The sequence below is a fragment of the Myotis myotis genome, unplaced genomic scaffold (assembly GCF_014108235.1).
Source record: "Myotis myotis isolate mMyoMyo1 unplaced genomic scaffold, mMyoMyo1.p scaffold_m19_p_12, whole genome shotgun sequence".
NCBI classification, from domain to species: Eukaryota; Metazoa; Chordata; class Mammalia; order Chiroptera; family Vespertilionidae; genus Myotis; species Myotis myotis.
Window position 1 is genome coordinate 57,602,895 of NW_023416316.1, and position 19,733 is coordinate 57,622,627.

At 36.2% G+C, this 19,733-nt stretch overlaps 1 protein-coding gene across 13 annotated transcripts in view; it reads left to right on the forward strand.

Moving 5' to 3' along the window:
* The window catches only part of CNTLN (centlein), a 262,113-nt gene that overhangs the window by 208,584 nt on the left and 33,796 nt on the right, over positions 1–19,733 (forward strand). For 10 of the 13 annotated variants that reach the window (XR_004971322.1, XM_036331217.1, XM_036331215.1 and 7 more), the window contains 4 exons: positions 8,184–8,372; positions 11,792–11,899; positions 15,863–15,960; positions 17,561–17,687. Coding sequence is in view for 12 of the 13 variants with exons in the window: in XM_036331217.1 (XP_036187110.1) it covers positions 8,184–8,372; positions 11,792–11,899; positions 15,863–15,960; positions 17,561–17,687 (522 nt within the window). In the remaining variant the exon portion in view is untranslated. The remainder of the gene's footprint in view (positions 1–8,183; positions 8,373–11,791; positions 11,900–15,862; positions 15,961–17,560; positions 17,688–19,733) is intronic. The other 3 variants (XM_036331220.1, XM_036331221.1, XM_036331227.1) reach the window with 2 other exon arrangements.

A 19,733-nucleotide genomic window follows, 5' to 3' on the forward strand; every position in this document is an offset into this window, starting at 1 on the left:
TTTATGTACAATGCACAGAATTTTATTTCTCTTAGTTTTGTTCCTTTAAAAAGAATAATTTCCCAATGGAAGAATATTGATTCTATTCACAGAGGGAGAAAGATCATTAAGATTATGGTGACTTTCTAGGAGATTCTTGCCCATAGGATTTACATAGATATTGTTCAACCACAATTTTCTCTCAGTCTCTTTTGCTTTGATTCTGGTAACAAAATTATATTATAAATTTTTAAAATCACAATAATAAGATTTTTAAATTGCTGCTTCTAGCCGTAGCTGATTTGGCTCAATAGATAGAGCATTGGCCTGTGGACTGAAGGGTGTCCCAGGTTGATCCCCAGTAGGGGGTGTGCAGGAGGCAGCCGATCAGTGATTCTCTTTCATCATTGGTGTTTCTATCTTTCTTGTCCTCTTCCTTCCTCTATGAAATTAAAAATAAAATAAAATTGCTGCTTATACTCAGGTATGATCCAGAATAATCTTATTGTGAGATATAAATGAATTTATTTATTTATTTACCATGAAATGCCTTCATTTAATATTCTCAGTCATATGCAGAATTCAAGATTAAAGATTTTGGTAAAAAATTGGAAACATTATTTCCAATTAATGTTTGCTTTCCCTTCTTTGACTGTCAAGGCCTTTGGGTTTCAAAAGAGGAAAGAAAAATAACCGACTCCAACATTCTTATAGATGGGAACTGACCCTCATTTTTTACTCTGGTTACTTATTGACCTTTTTCAACATTTGACATCTAACTTTTGCCCCAGTTTGGACTAGAAATAATCCTTCTGCCACTAACGATTTCCTCTGTAGACTTCCCAGAAACCCAGCTCCTGTGACCCTGACATTCAACCTCACACTTAGATGGATTTTTTAGAATTTCCATGTGTCTACTTTTCAGACCCCACTGTCCTAACTAAAAATGCTTTCCAAATTTTTAAATGGCTCATTACATTGTTTCTAATCCAGTGGTAAGAAAACATGGGGAGAAGAACAGTGTCTTTCGAAGCTATAGTGTGGCGACTGTTCAGAAAAATGTTAGGACAGAATCTGCCTCTTATTAGAAGTGAAGAGCTATACCACATCCTAGTCCTTTCCCTTGGAACACTGCTCCTAAACTAGTTGAATACTCAAAAGCATTTTCATTACATGTGTCACTACTAGCAGCATGTCCTTGAATAGGCAGATATTGAGTATTTTCTTCTTTGGAGACATCAAGATCTGAGAGTATCTAAAATCACAGTGTGCAGTGTGATTAGGAAAATGGAACAATTTTTAATTTTTTAAGCCCTTTACTTTTCACAAAAACCTTTTATTTCTTTTTTTTTTTTTAAATATATTTTATTGATTTTTTACAGAGAGGAAGGGAGAGGGATAGAGAGTTAGAAACATCGATGAGAGAGAAACATCGATCAGCCGCCTCCTGCACATCTCCCACTGGGGATATGCCCGCAACCCAGGTACATGCCCTTGACCGGAATCAAACCCGGGACCCTTCAGTCCGCAGGCCGACGCTCCATCCACTGAGCCAAACCGGTTTCGGTAAAAACCTTTTATTTCTTTTACTTCTTTTCACTTGCACTGTAGAAGAAAATGTTTTTTCATGGGCCTTGTTTGATTTTTTTCTGATAATTCATTCTTGAACATTAAAATGTTTACCAAGCCTGGAGAAGAGATCCTTGATCTCCTCAGGACTGCCCTCAGTTTGCTGGTGATCCTTTCCCTTTGGAAAGCTTAGGAGTGGTTGCTGTAGCTGTGGTCTTTAATGTTCTATCTAGCATGCATCAAGAAGACATTTGACAAAAGAAATCAAGAGGGATGCATGGAAGGAAACTGGCTATAACAAGCACTTACCAGACAAATGTTAAAGGCAGCAGCAGTTCCCTTAGTCTCTGTTTTATTTCTTTATATATTTCTAGGTTATAGACTGGTAGCTACGTAAAGGTAAGAATAACTTTAGTGTTTACCATTGAAAGCATAGAGTTAGTACCGTTCCTACTACATAGTATGTATAAAAAGAATGAATGAATAAGGCTGGTTGAAAGGGTTATAGGGGGGAGAAATAGGAGACATCTGTAATACTGTGAACAATAAAAAATAAAGGAAGTGGGTGGAAAATAAAAAAAAAGAATGAATGATAGATATTGAGCCAGTTTCTGAATCTAGATATTCTATATCAAAATCTTTCAGAAAATGTTAAGTTGGGGTCCAGAAAAAAAAATTATGAATGAACTCCCACACAAGAGAAAAAGGGAGCGATGTCAAGGGAGTTTCACTTATCTACCTTGTTCATGGGATTCCATAATTAACAGTTGAAAGCAGCAAAAGGAAGCTTCTGGCTATAGGAGTTTTGCTTGGCAATTAAACTACAAAGTGCAGATCTCATAGAGGCAATTTATTTCTAGCATAGAAAATGGAACAATTTTTAAAAGGCAATTGAAGAATCCCAGCCAATATGGATCAGTGATTGAGTATTGGCCTATGAACCAGGAGGTTTGGCGTTTTTTTTGTTGTTGTTGTTGTTTTAAATATATTTTATTGATTTTTTACAGAGAGGAAGGGAGAGGGATAGAGAGTTAGAAACATCGATGAGAGAGAAACATCGATCAGCTGCCTCCTGCACACTCCTTACTGGAGATGTGCCCACAACCACGATACATGCCCTTGACAGGAATTGAACCTGGGACCCTTGAGTCCACAGGCTGATGCTCTATCCACTGAGCCAAACCGATTAGGGCTGAACTAGGAGGTTTTAATGACCAGGTTCCATTCCTGGACAGGGCTCAATCCCCAGTGTGGGGCGTGCAGGGGGGCAGCTGATGAGTGATTCTCTCTCATCATTGATGTTTCTCTCTCCCTCTCCCTCTCCCTTCCTCTATTAAATCAATAAAAATATATTTTTTAAAAAAGCAATTGAAGAAATAAAATTAACACAAAATTATGGATAAGGAATAGAAAACTAAATCAGAGTGAGGCTATTATATATACAATATACTATGGAGTTTAGCATACTTGCTCAAGGTGGGGCAGGGTGACAAAAGGGAACAGGGAATAGGTTCAAGAAAAGGGTTGATTTTTTTAAAAAAATTGGGATTCACTTGTTTTCCATGCATAACAAATTACCACAAATTTATCAGCTTAGAAATAACATACACACTCATTACCTCACAGTTTCCGAGGGTCAGGAACCTGGCACAGCTTAGTGGGTCCCTTGCTTAGAGTATTGCAAGGATGCAATCAGAGTGTCAGCCAGACTGCTTTCCTTCCTGGAGCTCAGGCTTTTCTTCCAAGCTCAAGTGTTTGTTGGAAAAATTCAGTTCCTGTGATTGCAAGACTGAGGTCCCAATTTATTTTTTTTAAATCCTCACCTTTTGGTGCACGGGACCATGCTTCAACCAACTAAGCCACCCGGCCAGGATGGTCCCTGTTTTCTTGATTGCTGCTGGTCAAGGATCATTATTAGCTCTCCAGGCCTCCCTTAGATCCTTGACTTATAGTCCCCTACAACATTGCCAAGTTACTTCTTCAAAATCAATAGGAGAATCTCTCTGACTGGGGAGGGCCCCTGGCCTTCTTTTACAGGGCTCACCTGATTAGGTTAGGACCAGCCAGGATAATCTTGCTTTTGAGGAAATTAAAGTCATATTAAGGGCCATAATTTACATCTACAGAATTCTTTTTTATATGACATAATTCAAATAATGTAATCATTGGAGCGATAGCCCATCATATCCATGGGTCCCACCCACATACGAGGGGAGAAAATTGTACAAGAGCATAGATTATTGGGGATCATCAGAGAATTCTGTCAACCATCTTTGCCCTATTACAGAAGGAATCTTTTGCTTTGCCCATTACTGAAGAATGGATTCTCCAACATGTACTTGTTTCTTACAGTTGCTTAGAGAGTTCTTTCCTGTTCAGAGATTAATGCTTCTTCAATGTTATATTTAAATAAATAATAACTAATGTCTAGTTTTAAACTTTTATAGTGTTAAGCTCTATTTTATAACCTTTGGTTAGAATATTGAATACATGTAAATCAATACAAATCTCAGGACTTATTGAAGTCAACTTTTAAATTGGAATAGACTTAAAAGATTATGGAGGGATTGTACTGTAGAGATATAGAGTAACACACATTTGCCTTCAATAAACTTGTCGTCCAGTAGTGATCTTAAATAAAGATCAAACAAATAACTCGTAACTTAAGACAAAGTAAGATTTCTGCCATGAGAAATGATAGGATTATCATCCTATATAATAAGAGAGGAATATGCTAATTAGCCATTATGCTCTAAGGCATAAAGACCAAGTGTGTTGTGACCAGATCACGGATCCGCAGGAGGATGGGCCAGCGAGGTACAAGCAGGCTGTGGAGAGCTACACAAGTGGGCAAGGCAGCAAGCTATGAGGGCAGGAGCAGGGAGGGGGGCTGGGGGAGCTACAGGAGGGCGGCAGCGACCAACTGGCTACAAGCAGGCAGCAGAGAGGTACATGATGGGGCAGGGCAGCAAGCAAGCGGGAGGCAGAGAGCTTTAGGAGAAGGCAGGGCAACAAGGTATGAGGGGAAGGTGGGGGGAGCTACAGGAGGGCGGGGCAGTGGGCAGGGCTACAGGAGCTCAGGGCAGTGGGCAGAGAGCTACTGGCTCCTGGATTCGTGCTTAGGGCTACTAGTACATATGTAAGAAAGCTTTTTGTTAATCCAGGTCCTTGGCCTTTAAAACATTCCTCATACTACATGGTTGCATTTAGCACAAGATAATAATGCTAACAATAATGCTGTGTGCTTAAAATTTACCCAGTGCTATCATTGATATTTAAGAAAACTCTGCCCTCAAAATTACCTTTGCTAGGTAAGCAGCAGCAACTCTGTTTTCCATGAGGACAGAAAGTGAAATGCCCGCTTGCCCACATCACTCAGCTGGTAAGCAGTAGACCCCAGAGTAGACCTCAGAGATGATGAGTCTTCCTTGTGTTTTCTTATCATTTATGGTTTTAATATAATATGACAAATATTTATTTTTAAATCTTTGATGGTAGATAGAAATGCAATAATGTAGATATAAGAAACATGCTCCTGATTTTTAAAATGACTACTAGTAATCTCAATTTATTGGTAGATTTTACAGCAAATATCTTTCTAACAGAATTGCCACAGAAGTAGTCTCACATGCCAAACCAAGAGTATTGGTAAGCAAAGAAGGTTTTATTTGTACTTCTTGTCTCATCTATAGTGTTTCTCAAATAAGAAATAGAATGCTTAGACTAAGAGAAGTAACAGAGCCATAATTATCTGTCCAAAATTCTAAGGGATAATCAAAAGGTTCCAGATTGATGGCCTGTTTTCTCTATTTTGACAAGACCTCTTATTTCAAGGCATAAATAACTAATATTAGAAATATATTTTAAATGGTGCAGATTTTAAATATTGTTTAAGCAAAACATGATTTACATTTTAATATATTCCAAGTTATTGGGTTTATTGTCTCCAAATTTCAGTATTTCTTAATTTTTATATTGTTAAATTAAAATTAAAATCTACATATATGTGTCTTTTAGAGAAAACATTTATTGGCTTGGTTTCTCCTCAATGAAGGATATATTTACAGTGTCTGGATCTGCCTCTGTGGAAGGAATAGACAGAAATCAAATGGCATACACATTTGACAAATGAAAGAAGCTGCCGGGACTGTTCATAGGAAGTAAAGAGCCTCATCAAAGTTTAGTTTCCTGAGTTGCCTGAGAGCCACCTAGAATTGTAGCCATGAATTATGTCTCACCAAATTAAAATCTCAAAAGTCCAGTTTAGATGCAGAGCATTTACTTCCAGGATTGATGTGTTCCAATGCACGCTACTTAAGTAAAAGCTAATGATATGTCATGGCTAATAAAAGTGTATTTTAATTTATATAGTGATAAATTAATGAATTATAAATACCCACTGAAATTAATTTTTGTCTTTTCAGCACCATCTGTGTTGCAAATAGGAAGACTTAAATTTTTGAAACCATTCTTTTGGTTCTTACTATATAGAAAGCATGGTTTGTAGATACTATAGGGAATACACAGGTGAACAAAGTCACAGTCCTCTCGCATAGATTTACTGGGGCTCCAGGTTGAGAAACAGGCACATTGCTATGGGAGCTAAGAAAATGGGGGAGCTGCTTTGTTGAGGAAAAAGAATAAAGTATACGGGATTTTCATAAAGGAGGAAATAATAAGTTGCTCTTTAAGCATGAGAGTGAATTCAGCAGAAGGAAACTGCATGTGTAGAGTCCTTGATGGAGAAATGGCAGACATGTTTGGGGAATGGCAGGCAAGTTTGACTGCAGGTGCTGTCTGACTGAAACATGAACTGAAGGTAAATCTTAGAGAGCCTAGTATAACCACAAACATCCCAGCTTTATTCTACATAGGTGCAGAACCTTGAAGGGTTTTTGAATAAAGGAATACAGGTCAGTGATGTTTTAGGAAATAAGTTGCAGGGAGGAGTGTTATTACAGTACTCCCAGTGGAGAGTCTTCATTAAAAAGTGGCAACAGGGCCAAGACCGGTTTGGCTCAGTGGATAGAGCGTTGGCTTGCGGACTGAAAGGTCCCAGGTTCGATTCTGGTCAAGGGCATGTACCTTGGTTGCGGGCACATCCCCAGTGGGAGGTGTGCAGGAGGCAGCTGGTCAATGTTTCTCTCTCATCGATGTTTCTGACTCTATCTCTCTCCCTTCCTCTCTGTAAAAAATAAATAAAAATATATTTTTAAAAAATTTAAAAAAAGTGGCAGCAGGGAATGAATATGAGAAACATTACATAACTTGTAGAACCTGACAATTGATTGGACATAGAAAATCAATAAATAGGGCGGGAGATAGATACAAGCTTGGATGGTAACCAGTAAGATTTTCAGTTTTAGGGAAATTATGAGTTTGCTTTAAGATATTAATTATTAGGTACCTTTGGGAAAACTCATGAATGAATCTTTCCTGAGATTCCATAGAATCATACTTTTAGATCATAAGTTAAAATATAACCAAAGAAATTGTTTTTTTAGCAAGCATACTTTTTTCATGAAAACCTAGTATAATATCAAATATATCAAGCCCTAGTTTTAAATCAATCATCTGATATACTCATATTTAACAGTATACACATGCATACATAGGTAAATATGCAATTATAGCTTTATTTGTATAGTTTCTAGAAGTTGTTTTTAAATATAGTGTTAATACTTGTTATTAAGTCTTATATTACTCTGCACGTTAGCTACATCTTTTGCTGTTTCTAATTAGAATTCTTAACAAAGACAGATTTCCCCCCTCTGAGAGGTTTCAGTACCATTTTGTCTAATTGTTCCTTATGCTAAACCACCATATTACAAGCTTCTTTGGAATAATAAAATAGTAGTGCAGTTATCCTCTTCAGGAGCTCTGGGTTGCTATGCCTTTACAGCTTGGTGGCATTCTGCTGACTACAGATTGGTGTGAGCAGGGATAACATTAAGACAGTTTCTTCTACACGGTTTCATAAAAACATTGCCAGTATGTCATTTAGTAAAATGTTTATGTAATTAAAAATTCAGATGTAAGGAGTTTAGTGCAGTCTACCTCAACATTACAAAAAGGACTTGTCAACTATCAATCAAGTTCATAAGAGTGAGCAAATTTGTTTATATGCTATTTATTTGATCTAAATCTCTAATAAGCCTCTTCTGCTAATTGGACTTAACATTTATGTTGCTAAATGAGAAGCATTTTGGCTGCTATATAGAATGGTAAGACCTACCCAATGGAATAAACAACTAACATCTGTTATCTCGTCCTGCTCCAGCTTGGCTTTTACCAGTTAAGTACATCAGCCCTGAAGTCAAGGTTATCACATATGTGAATCTCTGGCTCACCCATGTATATGTGAAGGCATAGAAATAGCACATCATGAGTGAAGACCAGCCAGCCAAAAGCTATTGAGTACAGCTGGTCCATTTTTGTTTTAACCTTTACAAGCCCTACAACCTTAAGAAAAAAACTCATAGAGGTTATAATTTTTATAATAGCTATTTTATAATTAATTTTATTTCTTTTCCTTAGCATTTTTCTGCTTATAGAATTTTATGCTGATAAGTGTTATATCAAATGTAATTACTTTTATAATACATTTACTTTTATTTTCTTTTTTTTAAAAAAAGAAGCTAAATTTGGATTTGGCTGATCTTCGGAAAGAAAAAGAAGACTTATTAAAGAAATTGGAGTCCTCATCTGAAATCACAAGTTTGGGAGAAGTTTCCCAGGTAACAATTCCACGGATACAAGTTACATCAGTTGGTCCTTCAAGGAGCATGGATTTGGAAATGAAGCAATTACAGTGCAAACTAAAGGTGACTATAATTTTTATTAAAGATGAAACACTCATTTACTGACTCTTAAAGACACTTTTATTCTAATTTAATTCCAGTAACAATGGTAAATTATGTTATAAATAATCAAAAAATTATTAAAACTGTTTGACCTCATCTTCCTAGTTTAGCCAGGTACATTCTCATCTAGTAATTCATAATACTATTCTCTGAAAAAAATGACCACACACCATGATATCATCCTAACTTGAGAGATGATGAAAACTGAACATTATCATTCTATTCCATTGCTCAACTCTCTGCCCCCCATTCCTCCCTCTACTGAACATAATTCCTTTCAAATATGTAATTATCAACATAAGTAGAATGCTTCCCTTTACACACTCGCTATTATTTTAATTTGGTTGTTGTTGGTTGCAGATGAGGGAGCTGGAGGCAAGTGAGGGGAGGGAGAAGTATAGAGCAAAGGTGGGTGGGTTTAATAGATTTCAATAAGTTAAACATGAGAGTAAGAATAAAAAGTAGTGTTTCTTTTGTTTATAAAAAATAGTAGTTAAGTCCAGGTGAAACTGTCAACAACTTAAAAATAAGGCTAACCTTAATTTAAATAGAATTATCTTGCTGTTTAAAAAAACTCATTTATTCCTCACGTATATTCTTCAGTGGGGATTTCTAGCTGGAAACTAATGGACAATGTATATGGTACCATTACTATACTGAGAAACAATGGAAAGAAAATTCTGGTTGGAAATGCAGAGTCTGTTAGGAGTAGAATAACTGTGACTGTTAAGAGAGTATTAAAATACTGAATTGTCAAATATCTCAGTTGTTTTTAATTAAAATATGTGTGCACTTGCCAATAATATCTTCAAATGAGCAATTACTAATAAGATAAAATATGATTGAGTTTAAAGTAAATGAATGTATCATTGCTTGAAAATATTTTCCTTTTAAATAATCAGATATACACACTGGAATTTATTTAGATGCTTTTAAATACCATATTCTTTAGACAGTGTTTATGTACAGAAATTGCCTCAACCACTACATTTTATAAGTTTAAATACCTGACATAATAGAAATGTGAGAAAAATAGTTTTAGGCTTTGGTGCATGTATCTTTTCTTAAAATGTGTTTCTGTGTCTGAAAAAGTGGAATAAAATATATAGAGCATTCCAGTGTTTAGGTTTCTATATAGAGGATAAAATCATTGAAATATTTTATTTTATTTTATTTTATTTTATTTTCAGGATATTTTTCCATTGATTTTTAGGGAGAGTAGAAGAGAGAGGGAACGACAGAGAGAAACATCGATGTGAGAGAAGCACATCGATTGGTTGCCTCCTGCACAAGCCCCAACAGGGTCCAGGCTGGGGAGGAGCCTGCAACCCAGGTACATGCCCTTGACCGGAATCAAACCCAGGACCATTTGGTCTGCAGTACGATGCTCTATCCACTGAGCCAAATCAGCGAGGGTGAAAATTTTTTTTATCTTATCTATTACAGATCTTTAATTTATAGTTTTGTGATTCTTTTTATATGTAAGTCTGCGTTTTCCTTACATAACTTCAGTTTTCACCAAAATAAAATAGAATGTTAAATCTAGTAATGTCTAATCTGATTTCTAAAAAATTTTAAATTGTTAATAGGTTTCAGTTTATTTATATTTTATTTATTTAATTTTACTTCCTACTAATGGTCTAACCCAGTGGTCGTCAAACTGCGGCTCAGCAAACTGCGGATCGTGAGCCACATGCGGCTCTTTGGCCCCTTGAGTGTGGTTTTTCCACAAAATACCGACTTCTGCACATGGGATACGAAGTTTCAATCGCACTGTACGTGTGCGCCCACACCTGGTATTTTGTGGAAGAGCCACACTCAAGGGGCCAAAGAGCTGCATGTGGCTCGCAAGCCGCAGTTTGCTGACCACTGGTATAACCTAATCTATAATAATAAAAGCATAATATGCAAATCAACCAAATGGCTGAACAGCAGGATGACCATGCTATGACACCCACTGGCACCAGGCTAGCCAAGGTGGGTGCGATGCGATTGGTCGGGGGCCCGGCCATCGCCCCATGATAGCCCTGTAGAGGGAGGCCTAGGCCACCAGCCAGAGGGGCAATTGATCAATCGGGGGGCTCCACAATCGTCTCAAAGAGGGAAGCCAAGGCTACCGGAAGGTGGGTGGGGCCTCCTTCTGCCGGGGTGATCCATCACAGAGCCCTGGCTGAGTGGGCAGGGCCTACCTCTTAGGGTGATCTATCATGGGGCTCTCAGACTGTGAGAGGGTGCAAGACATGCTGAGGGACCCCCCACCCCGAGTGCATGAATTTCATGCACCAGGCCTCTAGTTTTGGTAATAATAGGCCCATATGAAAATCTGTGTTATTTGCATTATAGTCTCTCATGGTGTAAGTTTTTACTCACCTATAAATTTCTCTCTCACTTTGGAGCAGCAGTTCTCAACCTGTGGGTCGCGAACAATGAAAATACATCCTGCATATCAGATATTTACATTACGATTCATAGCAGTAGCAAAATTACAGTTATGAAGTAGCAACAAAAATAATTTTATGGTTGGGGGTCACCACAACATGAGGAACTGTATTAAAAGGGTCGCAGCATTAGGAAGGTTGAGAACCACTGCTTTGGAGGAATGTGTGAGTCACAAGGGTGACACTGATGAGAATGCCTAAAGCAATAGATCATGCTTGATGTAAGTTGGAATTGACATTGTCCATAACTACCCTGGAGTCCCAGAACACTAATCAGGCTGCATAGGGACAAAAAGGATAAAACTTTACTTTGGTCTTGTTTCATGTTTCATTCTGGAAATATTCTACAAGACCAGTTTCCTCTAAGTACATAATACTTTCTGCTACTACAAATTTTTGTTTTAATATTGTATTAGTTTGCTATGGCTGCTATAACAAAATACCACAGACTAGGTGGCTTAAGTAATAGAAATTTATTTTCTCACAGTCTAGAAGTTCAAGATCAAGGTATAAACAGGTCTGGTTTCTTCTGAGGCCTTTATTCTTTGCTTGTATGGCCATTTTTTTTGCTGTGTCTTCATGTGGTTGTATCTCAGTATGTGTGGTCAGTCTGTGTCCTAATCTCTTATAAGGACACCAGTCATATTGGTATAAGGCCCACCCATATGACCTCATTTTACCTTAATTACCTCTTTAAAGACCCTATCCAAGTACAGTAACATTCTCAGGTACTAGGGGTTAAGACTTCAACATATGAACTTTGTTCAGCCCATAATAGGTATCAAATTGCTAACAAAATTTTCCAAGAAATAACTTATTTTCTAGTTGATGTTTTTATGCTTAATTAAGAAAAACTGGCTAGATTTGAATCTCTTAAAGGTCTGTATATATCTTTTTTTATTTTATCCAATTAATTTTAGGCTTTTCTATGCAAATTCTTAGGTGTACTTCTTAGATATATGTGGTTCATCCAGTAAATGGAGTGCTCATGTGCATTTTGGTTTACCCATATTAGACATGTTTCTCCAAGGTACCCAACTTCATATCGAGGTAATAAAATATTTAGAGACCTATAAATCCCTTTTGGTTATAGTAGTTATATTTAGTTTATTTTGGAGTTCTTTATGCAGTCTGGATTGAATAGTACTCCAATTTATATCTGTGATTCTTTGACTTCCTAATTATTGAAAACATTCCTTTTTGTACATGCTATGCTATCTTCCAGTTTCCCAGTAAGTTAATAATGAAGAATAGTTTTTTTTCAACTATTACTCCATTATATATAATCTATTTCCAGGCTAGGTCTAAGTCCTTTACAAATATCAACTCATTTAATTCTCATTTCAACCCTATATGAAAAGTTTTATTAATATTTACATTTTACAATTGAAAAAAAGAAACTGAGACAGAGAGAATAAGTCACTTGTCCAAGGTATACAGCTACTAAGTGATAAGGCTGAGATTCAAACTCAAGCTATCTAGCTCCAGAGTCCATGCTCTTTCTTACTCATTCACTATTAAAATATAAAAATACATATTTAATAAACTTAGATAGGAAAGCTATAACCAGGATGGGTTCTCACCTCTGAGACATTTTTGAAGTATGTACTGGTATTTCACTCCAGATTTTAAGTCATGCTGCAGATAAGTATAATATAGTAGGAACTGGAAAAGGGTCAGAGGACCTGGGTTTTGATCACTGTTTGTCCATTAACTTCTTGTAGGACCCGACTGAGGAAATTATTTAACTTCTCCAGAGGTTTAAAGCAGGGATACCTTTCTATCTGCTTAATAAGGACTTTTGAGGATCAAATAGAGTACCTGTGAGATTTAAAGATCTTGGCAAAAGTACATATCAAGCTGGAATTCTTTCATTTGTTATAATTCAGTAATCCCTCAATTTTCCAGAAGTCAGAGGTACAGCAAGTGAGCCACCTAAAATAGCAGCCTTAAGTTTAAAAACAGGATAGAGTAAAAAAGCTATCTTAAAATCCACTTAATTTATTCCACTGAAGATATTGTCAGGCTTCATTTACTGCCTGTTGCCTTTTATTTTTCATGCAGCTCTAATAAGTTTATTTGTCCAACTTATCAGGACAAAAACACCTCAGAAGACGCAATCTAGAGGTATGCATATTAAAGGGCTGGATAATTATTTTTAGTCAGGAATATTGACAGAAGCAAGAGATTATGACAGAGAGAAAAAGGATATATAAATAAATTAAGGTAAAAATACAAAATTTATAGAGCAGCAGCCTGGGACCATTTAGAGTAGGGATAAGTAGTCCTTTATGTCATCGTAATAGTTTTTAAAGGCAACACTACATAATGATTTAGTGATAATATAATAGATATAGTAATATGACATAATTCATACAATGATATTTATAATATAATATTACTATAATAAAGTATTACTTTTAGTTTAATGTAATCATAGACATACATATTCCTACATGAATAAGCAGTCATTCCAAAGAGAATTTAAGATTAATAATTAAAGCAAAAGCTTCAATTATCTGGTAAATTCACTAGTGTGGAACATCTATCAGTGCTAGAAATAAAACACTATTCATCACTGTAAACATGTGAAATATGGACATTTATATTACATCACACAAATATTTAATTAAAACTTCTAATATTCAGCACAGTTGCCATGTTGAGGTAGCCTTGGGTTTTTAAGAAAATTAATATATTTAATATAAAAATTAAAATAATAGCAATTTATTATTTTTGGTTATCCAGGGGGTTGGCTGGAAAATTATTTCAAGTTTTTTATTTACATGTAGTATACCAGTAAGATAGTTAAAGTCTGTCTAATGAATTTGACTCATATTTACATTATGTGATTAATGGTTTCATCTAGTCAGACTTACATGTTTTTTAGCATGAGTCAGTCAAATCTGATAATAATTCAATAGAAAAAAATGATTATAGTTACTAAAACGATTAATGAAATTACTACTCCAAATATTTTTAAAGCTCTCATATTTATATTATTTTAATACTTTTGAATTTAGGAAATGACTTAATGTATGTCAACACTGTCTTGTAAGTGGAAAAAAAATATCAAGTGATGCCTCAGATTACATGCTTACTTGGAATTTGACTCAAAATTTAAAGTTAGGGGTCTTAACACTAGTTGCTACCTCTGGCTCCTAGGCTATGCAAACAACAAATACCCCAAAGCTGTTCTACATTGAAAAACTAATAATTATGTATAAACTAGAGGCCTGGTGCATGAAATTTGTACAGGGGTTTGGGGGGGGAGGAATGTCCCTCAGCCCGGCCTGCACCCTCTCCAATCTGAGACCTTTTGGGGGATGTCCGACTGCTGGTTTAGGCCCGATCCCGATCCCTGTGTGCGCAGCCATCCTGTGGTGGCCATCTTGTGAAGACGTTGCGCAAGGGCGCAAGGACCACCTAGGCTTTTATTAGTACAGATACATTAATAATAAGTCATATTATTAATATGTTCAGGTAAAGAAGTATTTAGTATTCATAAGATTCTTTATCAATTATCTATTACTATCTAAAAAATAATCCTAACATGTCAAAGCTTAAAACAACAGCAATTTATTATTCCTTATAATATTCTGGGTTCCCTAATATGCCCACATTCTTTCTAAATAAGGATTTACCAGGCTTGGGAGTTCCTCACTTATGGGCCTGACAATTGGTCAGTTCGCTATAAGCTGGGGTAACTCAGTACTCCTCCAAATGGCCTTTCCTATATGATTTCACTCATCCTATCTAATAAAGAGGTAATATGCAAATTGACCATCACTCCAAAATACAATATGGCTGCCCCCATGTGGTCAAAGATGGCCACCACAAGATGGCCAGCAAGGGAGGGCAGTTGGGGGCGACCAGGCTGGCAGGGGAGGACAGTTAGGGGTGACCAGGCCAGAAGGGAAAGACAGTTAGGAGTGACCAGGCTGGCAGGGGAGGGCAGTTAGGGGTGACCAGGCTGGTAAGGGAGTGGTTAGGGGGTGATCAGGCAGGCAGGCAGCAGCTGTTAGGGACAATCAGGCAGGCAGGCAGACGAGCAGTTGGGAGCCAGCAGTCCTGGATTCTGAGAGGGATCCCAGATTGGAGAGGGTGCAGGCTGGGCTAAGGGACACACACCCCTGCCCCCTATGCACGAATTTCATGCACCAGGCCTCTAGTGTGGGATATAAAACTGAAACTTGTGAACATAAAACAGCAGTGTAGTGGTTACCAGAGAGAAGAGGGTAGGGGAAGAAATGGGTTCTAATATATGGTGACAGAAGATTTAACTTTGGGTGATGGGCACATGGTACAATATATAGACCTTGTAACATAGAAACCCACACCCGAAACATATATGTTCATGTTGACCAATGTCATCTCAATAAATTTAATTTTAAAAATAATAATAAAATTTAATCAAATTTTTTAAATGGCCTTTCCTCCCTATTTTTTGGAAGGTGATTCCAGGGCAGCATTCCAAGAGGGCATAGGCACATGCTACAAGGATTTAGGCCCAGGAATGATATTTCTACAGTTTTATTTCTGCCACATTCTTTGGTCAAAGCAAATCATAGGCCAGCCGAGATGCAAAGGGTTGGGAGATAGATTCCACCTCTCAATGGGAAGAGCAGCGAAGCATTTGTGACCATATTGAGGCTGTTACAAGTTACTAGTAAAATCCAGCATTAGTTTTAAGTTACCTCATTAAACCATTACAATACTTAATCACACATTTACATTTTACAAAGACAATCCATATCTCCCATAAATGTATTTTGGGAGTGTACTCTTTGCAGTTGTTTCATGATGTGTACCTCTATGGTTTAGGCATATCGCCTAAAAACTTTAGTATACTATAGTATTTTTATTATAAAATAAAGCATTTTAAATATTTAAATGTTCATTTTAATTTATAACTATAATTGAAAATTGCTCTTCATGAGAATGGCATTTTTTTATGCTGCTTTAGAACAAGATTGAAAGGAGTATTTAAATTTATTTGTATTTTAAATCTAGAATGCAACTAATGAACTCACTAAGCAATCATCAAGCATGAAGTCTCTGAAATTTGAACTCCTAGCAAAAGAAGAACACATAAAGGAAATGCATGAAAAGTATGTTTTTCATATTTGTATCTATTGTATTTGGTGCCACCTAGTGGCAGTTAACTCTATTAAATGCAATCCAAGAAACAGCGACATGTCAAAAATTGTTTTCCTTTCTTAGTTCATGTTTAAGCCTACTTAAAATGAAAATGTAAGGAATATTACATATAGTGTGGCTGATGGCAATATGGTTACTATTTTTTAATTAGAGTAAGAATATCTAAAGTTAGGTTTTCCTTCTTAGAATAAACATTTAGTTTGGAATAAATATCAATTAAAAGTCTAAAGACTGAACAAAAAACTTTAGAATGTGCTGATTATTCAACCAAAGATATAGGTGTAGATTGATCCTCATATTGGATATAATGCCTAAACTTACAAAACTAAGTTGGGAAAAAAGGTAAAGCTTTGTTTGTATTTAAAATTACTGGAGGATTATGAAAGTTTGTACTTTCCGTGTTTATTAACAAAGGTTTAAAATGTTCTATCTCACGCCCTAGCCGGTTTGGCTCAGTGGATGGAGTGTCGGCCTGTGGACCAAAGGGTCCTGGGTTTGATTCCGGTCAGGGGCACATACCTTGGTTGCAGGCTCCTCCCTGGCCCAGGCCCTGGTCAGGTCTCATGCAGGAGGCAACCAATTGATGTGTCTCTCTCACATCAATGTTTCTCTCTGTCTTTCCCTCTCTCTTCCACCCTATCTAAAAATCAATGGAAAAATGCCCTAGCTGGTTTTGCTCAGTGGATAGAGCGTCGGCCTCCGAACTGAAGAGTCTCAGGTTCGATTCCAGTCAAGGGCATGTACCTTAGTTGTGGGCACATCTCCGTGGGGGGGTGTGCAGGAGGCAGCTGATTGATGTTTCTCTCTCATCGATGTTTCTGGCTCTCTGTCCCTCTCCCTTCCTCTCTATAAAAAATCAATAAAATATTTAAAAATAAAATAAAATGTTCTATCTCACAATGATTTTATTTCTGTATCTTTTATAGATATACTAGAGCTTAGAAGTGATAACCTGTTTAGGTAGAATTCCAATCTGTCATTAATAATTTAATACATATATTTTACATGCATTCATGTATAATCTACATTATATGTGAGGATCGCTTAAAAGTGATATCAGTAGATAAAACTATTAGACACAAAAGGTTGGTTAATTTTTAAACAGACTCTTGAAAATTATCTATTAAGAAACAGTTTTGCTTATTTAACAGTTATAAAATTTAATATTTGTTTATTATAATATAGAATTACTTCTTATCAATGTTATGCTTTTGGATGATCTCTGAGTATCGCTTTGACTTTTTTACCAATGACACAGTGTAATTTAAATATAACAATTTTGACTTTTCATAAATTTTATTTATCTTTCTCAGTCACTTTTTTAATGTATGTGCAATATTATCTTTAACAAGTGACAACTGGATTATAGATTTTACAAATATTGCTCATTAATAGAGCAATATTTATTACTTGCAATTATTTTATTAATTTGCAATTTCATTGATATCAAACAGTATTTAACAATAGTAGGTATAACATTGGATAAGGTATTATCACTGTTAAAGTATTTTTTATCACTTTTGATAAAATGCCCTTTTTTTTCCTTTTAAGGTTGTCTCGAATGGAAAGGGATATAACCATGAAAAGACATTTGATAGAGGACTTGAAATTTCGACAGAAAGTAAATTTGGAAAGTAATGAGAGCATTAATGAAATGTTAGAAAATCTTGAAAAAAAGGTATGAACTTCTGTATGTTCCGTGAAACTAAAAAAATCATTACCCATTTTATTTATCTGCTTAACTCAAATATTCACTCTTAATAAAATTTATAGGAAATATCCATAGAATATATGGGCACTATTACATAATTTCATTATTTGCTCTGTAAGTACACTATTTGTTTTAAAATTCATGACTCTAAAACCTCATATGTAATATAGCACGATATTTTTATATGAGAACATAATCAAGTTTAATTTATAAAGGTTTGAATATTTCTAGGATACATAATTACATTTTTTTCAGCATTTTGTTTTATTTAAACTATAATTTTTAATGATAAAACCAAGCATATATTTTTAAATGAAAAAAGTGGTAACCAAAAACTATCAAAGTTTTTTAAAGTATATTACCACAATTTTTAAAAATATACTTTTCTGCCCGGCTGGCCTGGCTCAGTGGTTGAGCTTTGACCTGTGAACCAGGAGATAATGGTTCGATTCCCAGTCAGGGCACATGCCCAGGTTGCAGGCTTGATCCCCAGTGTGGGGTGTGCAGGAGGCAGCTGGTCAGTGATTCTCTCTCATTGATGTTTCTTTCTCTCTCTCCCTCACCCTTCCTCTGTGAAATCAATAAAAATATATATTTTAAATACACACACACACACACACTGAGTGGTCAAATTATTATGACCACCTGACGTTTGTAGGCAAATTAGCCATACACTGCATCGTATGGGATATAGAAGCCGAAGGCCTGTTCGAACGAACACCTTTGCTGTCTGTAGTTACCAAGATAAAACGTCTCCAATTCGCACAGGAACACAAGGATTGGACAGTCAAGCATTGGAAAAAAGTCATGTGGTCCGATGAATCACGTTTCCAGTTGCATCATGCAGATGGCAGAGTGAGAATTTGGCGGAAACAGCATGAAAGCATGCACTCCACATGCATGAGTACAACCCTTCAAGCTGCTGGGGGCAGTGTTATGGTTTGGGGCATGTTTTCCTGGCATGATTTGGGCCCTTTAATTCGTGTGGAACAACGTCTGAATAGCACAACATACCTAAGTATCATTGCTGATCAAGTTCATCCTATCATGTTGATGGTGTATCCGAATGGAGATGGCTTCTTCCAACAAGACAATGCGCCATGCCACGGTGCTCGTATTGTGCAGGAGTGGTTTCAAGAACATGAGGGAGACTTTACCTTGCTTAGGTGGCCCCACAATCACCAGATCTCAATCCAATTGAGCATTTGTGGGACGAAGTTAAAAGAGCCATCAGGCAGCTGGTTTCACAACCATCAAATCTCATAGAACTCGACAGTGCTATTCATCAGGCATGGTGTCAGATTCCTCGCATCACCTTTCAGCATCTCGTGGAGTCAATGCCAAGAAGAATCGCCGCAGTATTGAAGGCAAAAGGTGGCCCAACAAAGTACTGGTGGGGTGATCATAATAATCTGGCTACTCAGTGTATATACACATATATACTTACCTCCTCTCTCTAAGCATGTCCTCGGGTGAGGATTATTTTTTAAAGTATACTTTTCTTTGTATACACTTTAAGTGTACTTAGAAAGAGAGTTGTATTTCAAATAGTTGTATAATATTTAACCCCAAAGTAGAAATCAGCAATTTTCTGACTAAGAGGTATATACTAGTATATGTATATATATATTAAAGGTGCTATTTGCATAACTCATGAATTAGCTTCTGCTTTGGCAATCACTCAGTGTTAGCAACTCCAGAGAAAGTGTCTCCCTTATTTTACTTGGAGATAAAAATATAAGTATCTATTAGCTCGAATGGATTTAAGGGAGAAAATTTTATACCAACAAGACAAGTGAATATAGATTTCTTTCTTTTTCCTCCACACACCACATAAATTATAATTACTTCCTTATAGTTTTTCAATGTTATCCTTTAAATGTTATCCTTTAAATCTTCTTATTTTTTAACTTTAATAATTATTTTAAATATGATAATGATATATCTTTAGTGGCATTCAATGGAAAAAGAAAAATTATTTCCTCTATTTCATATGTATAATAAATATCTTGC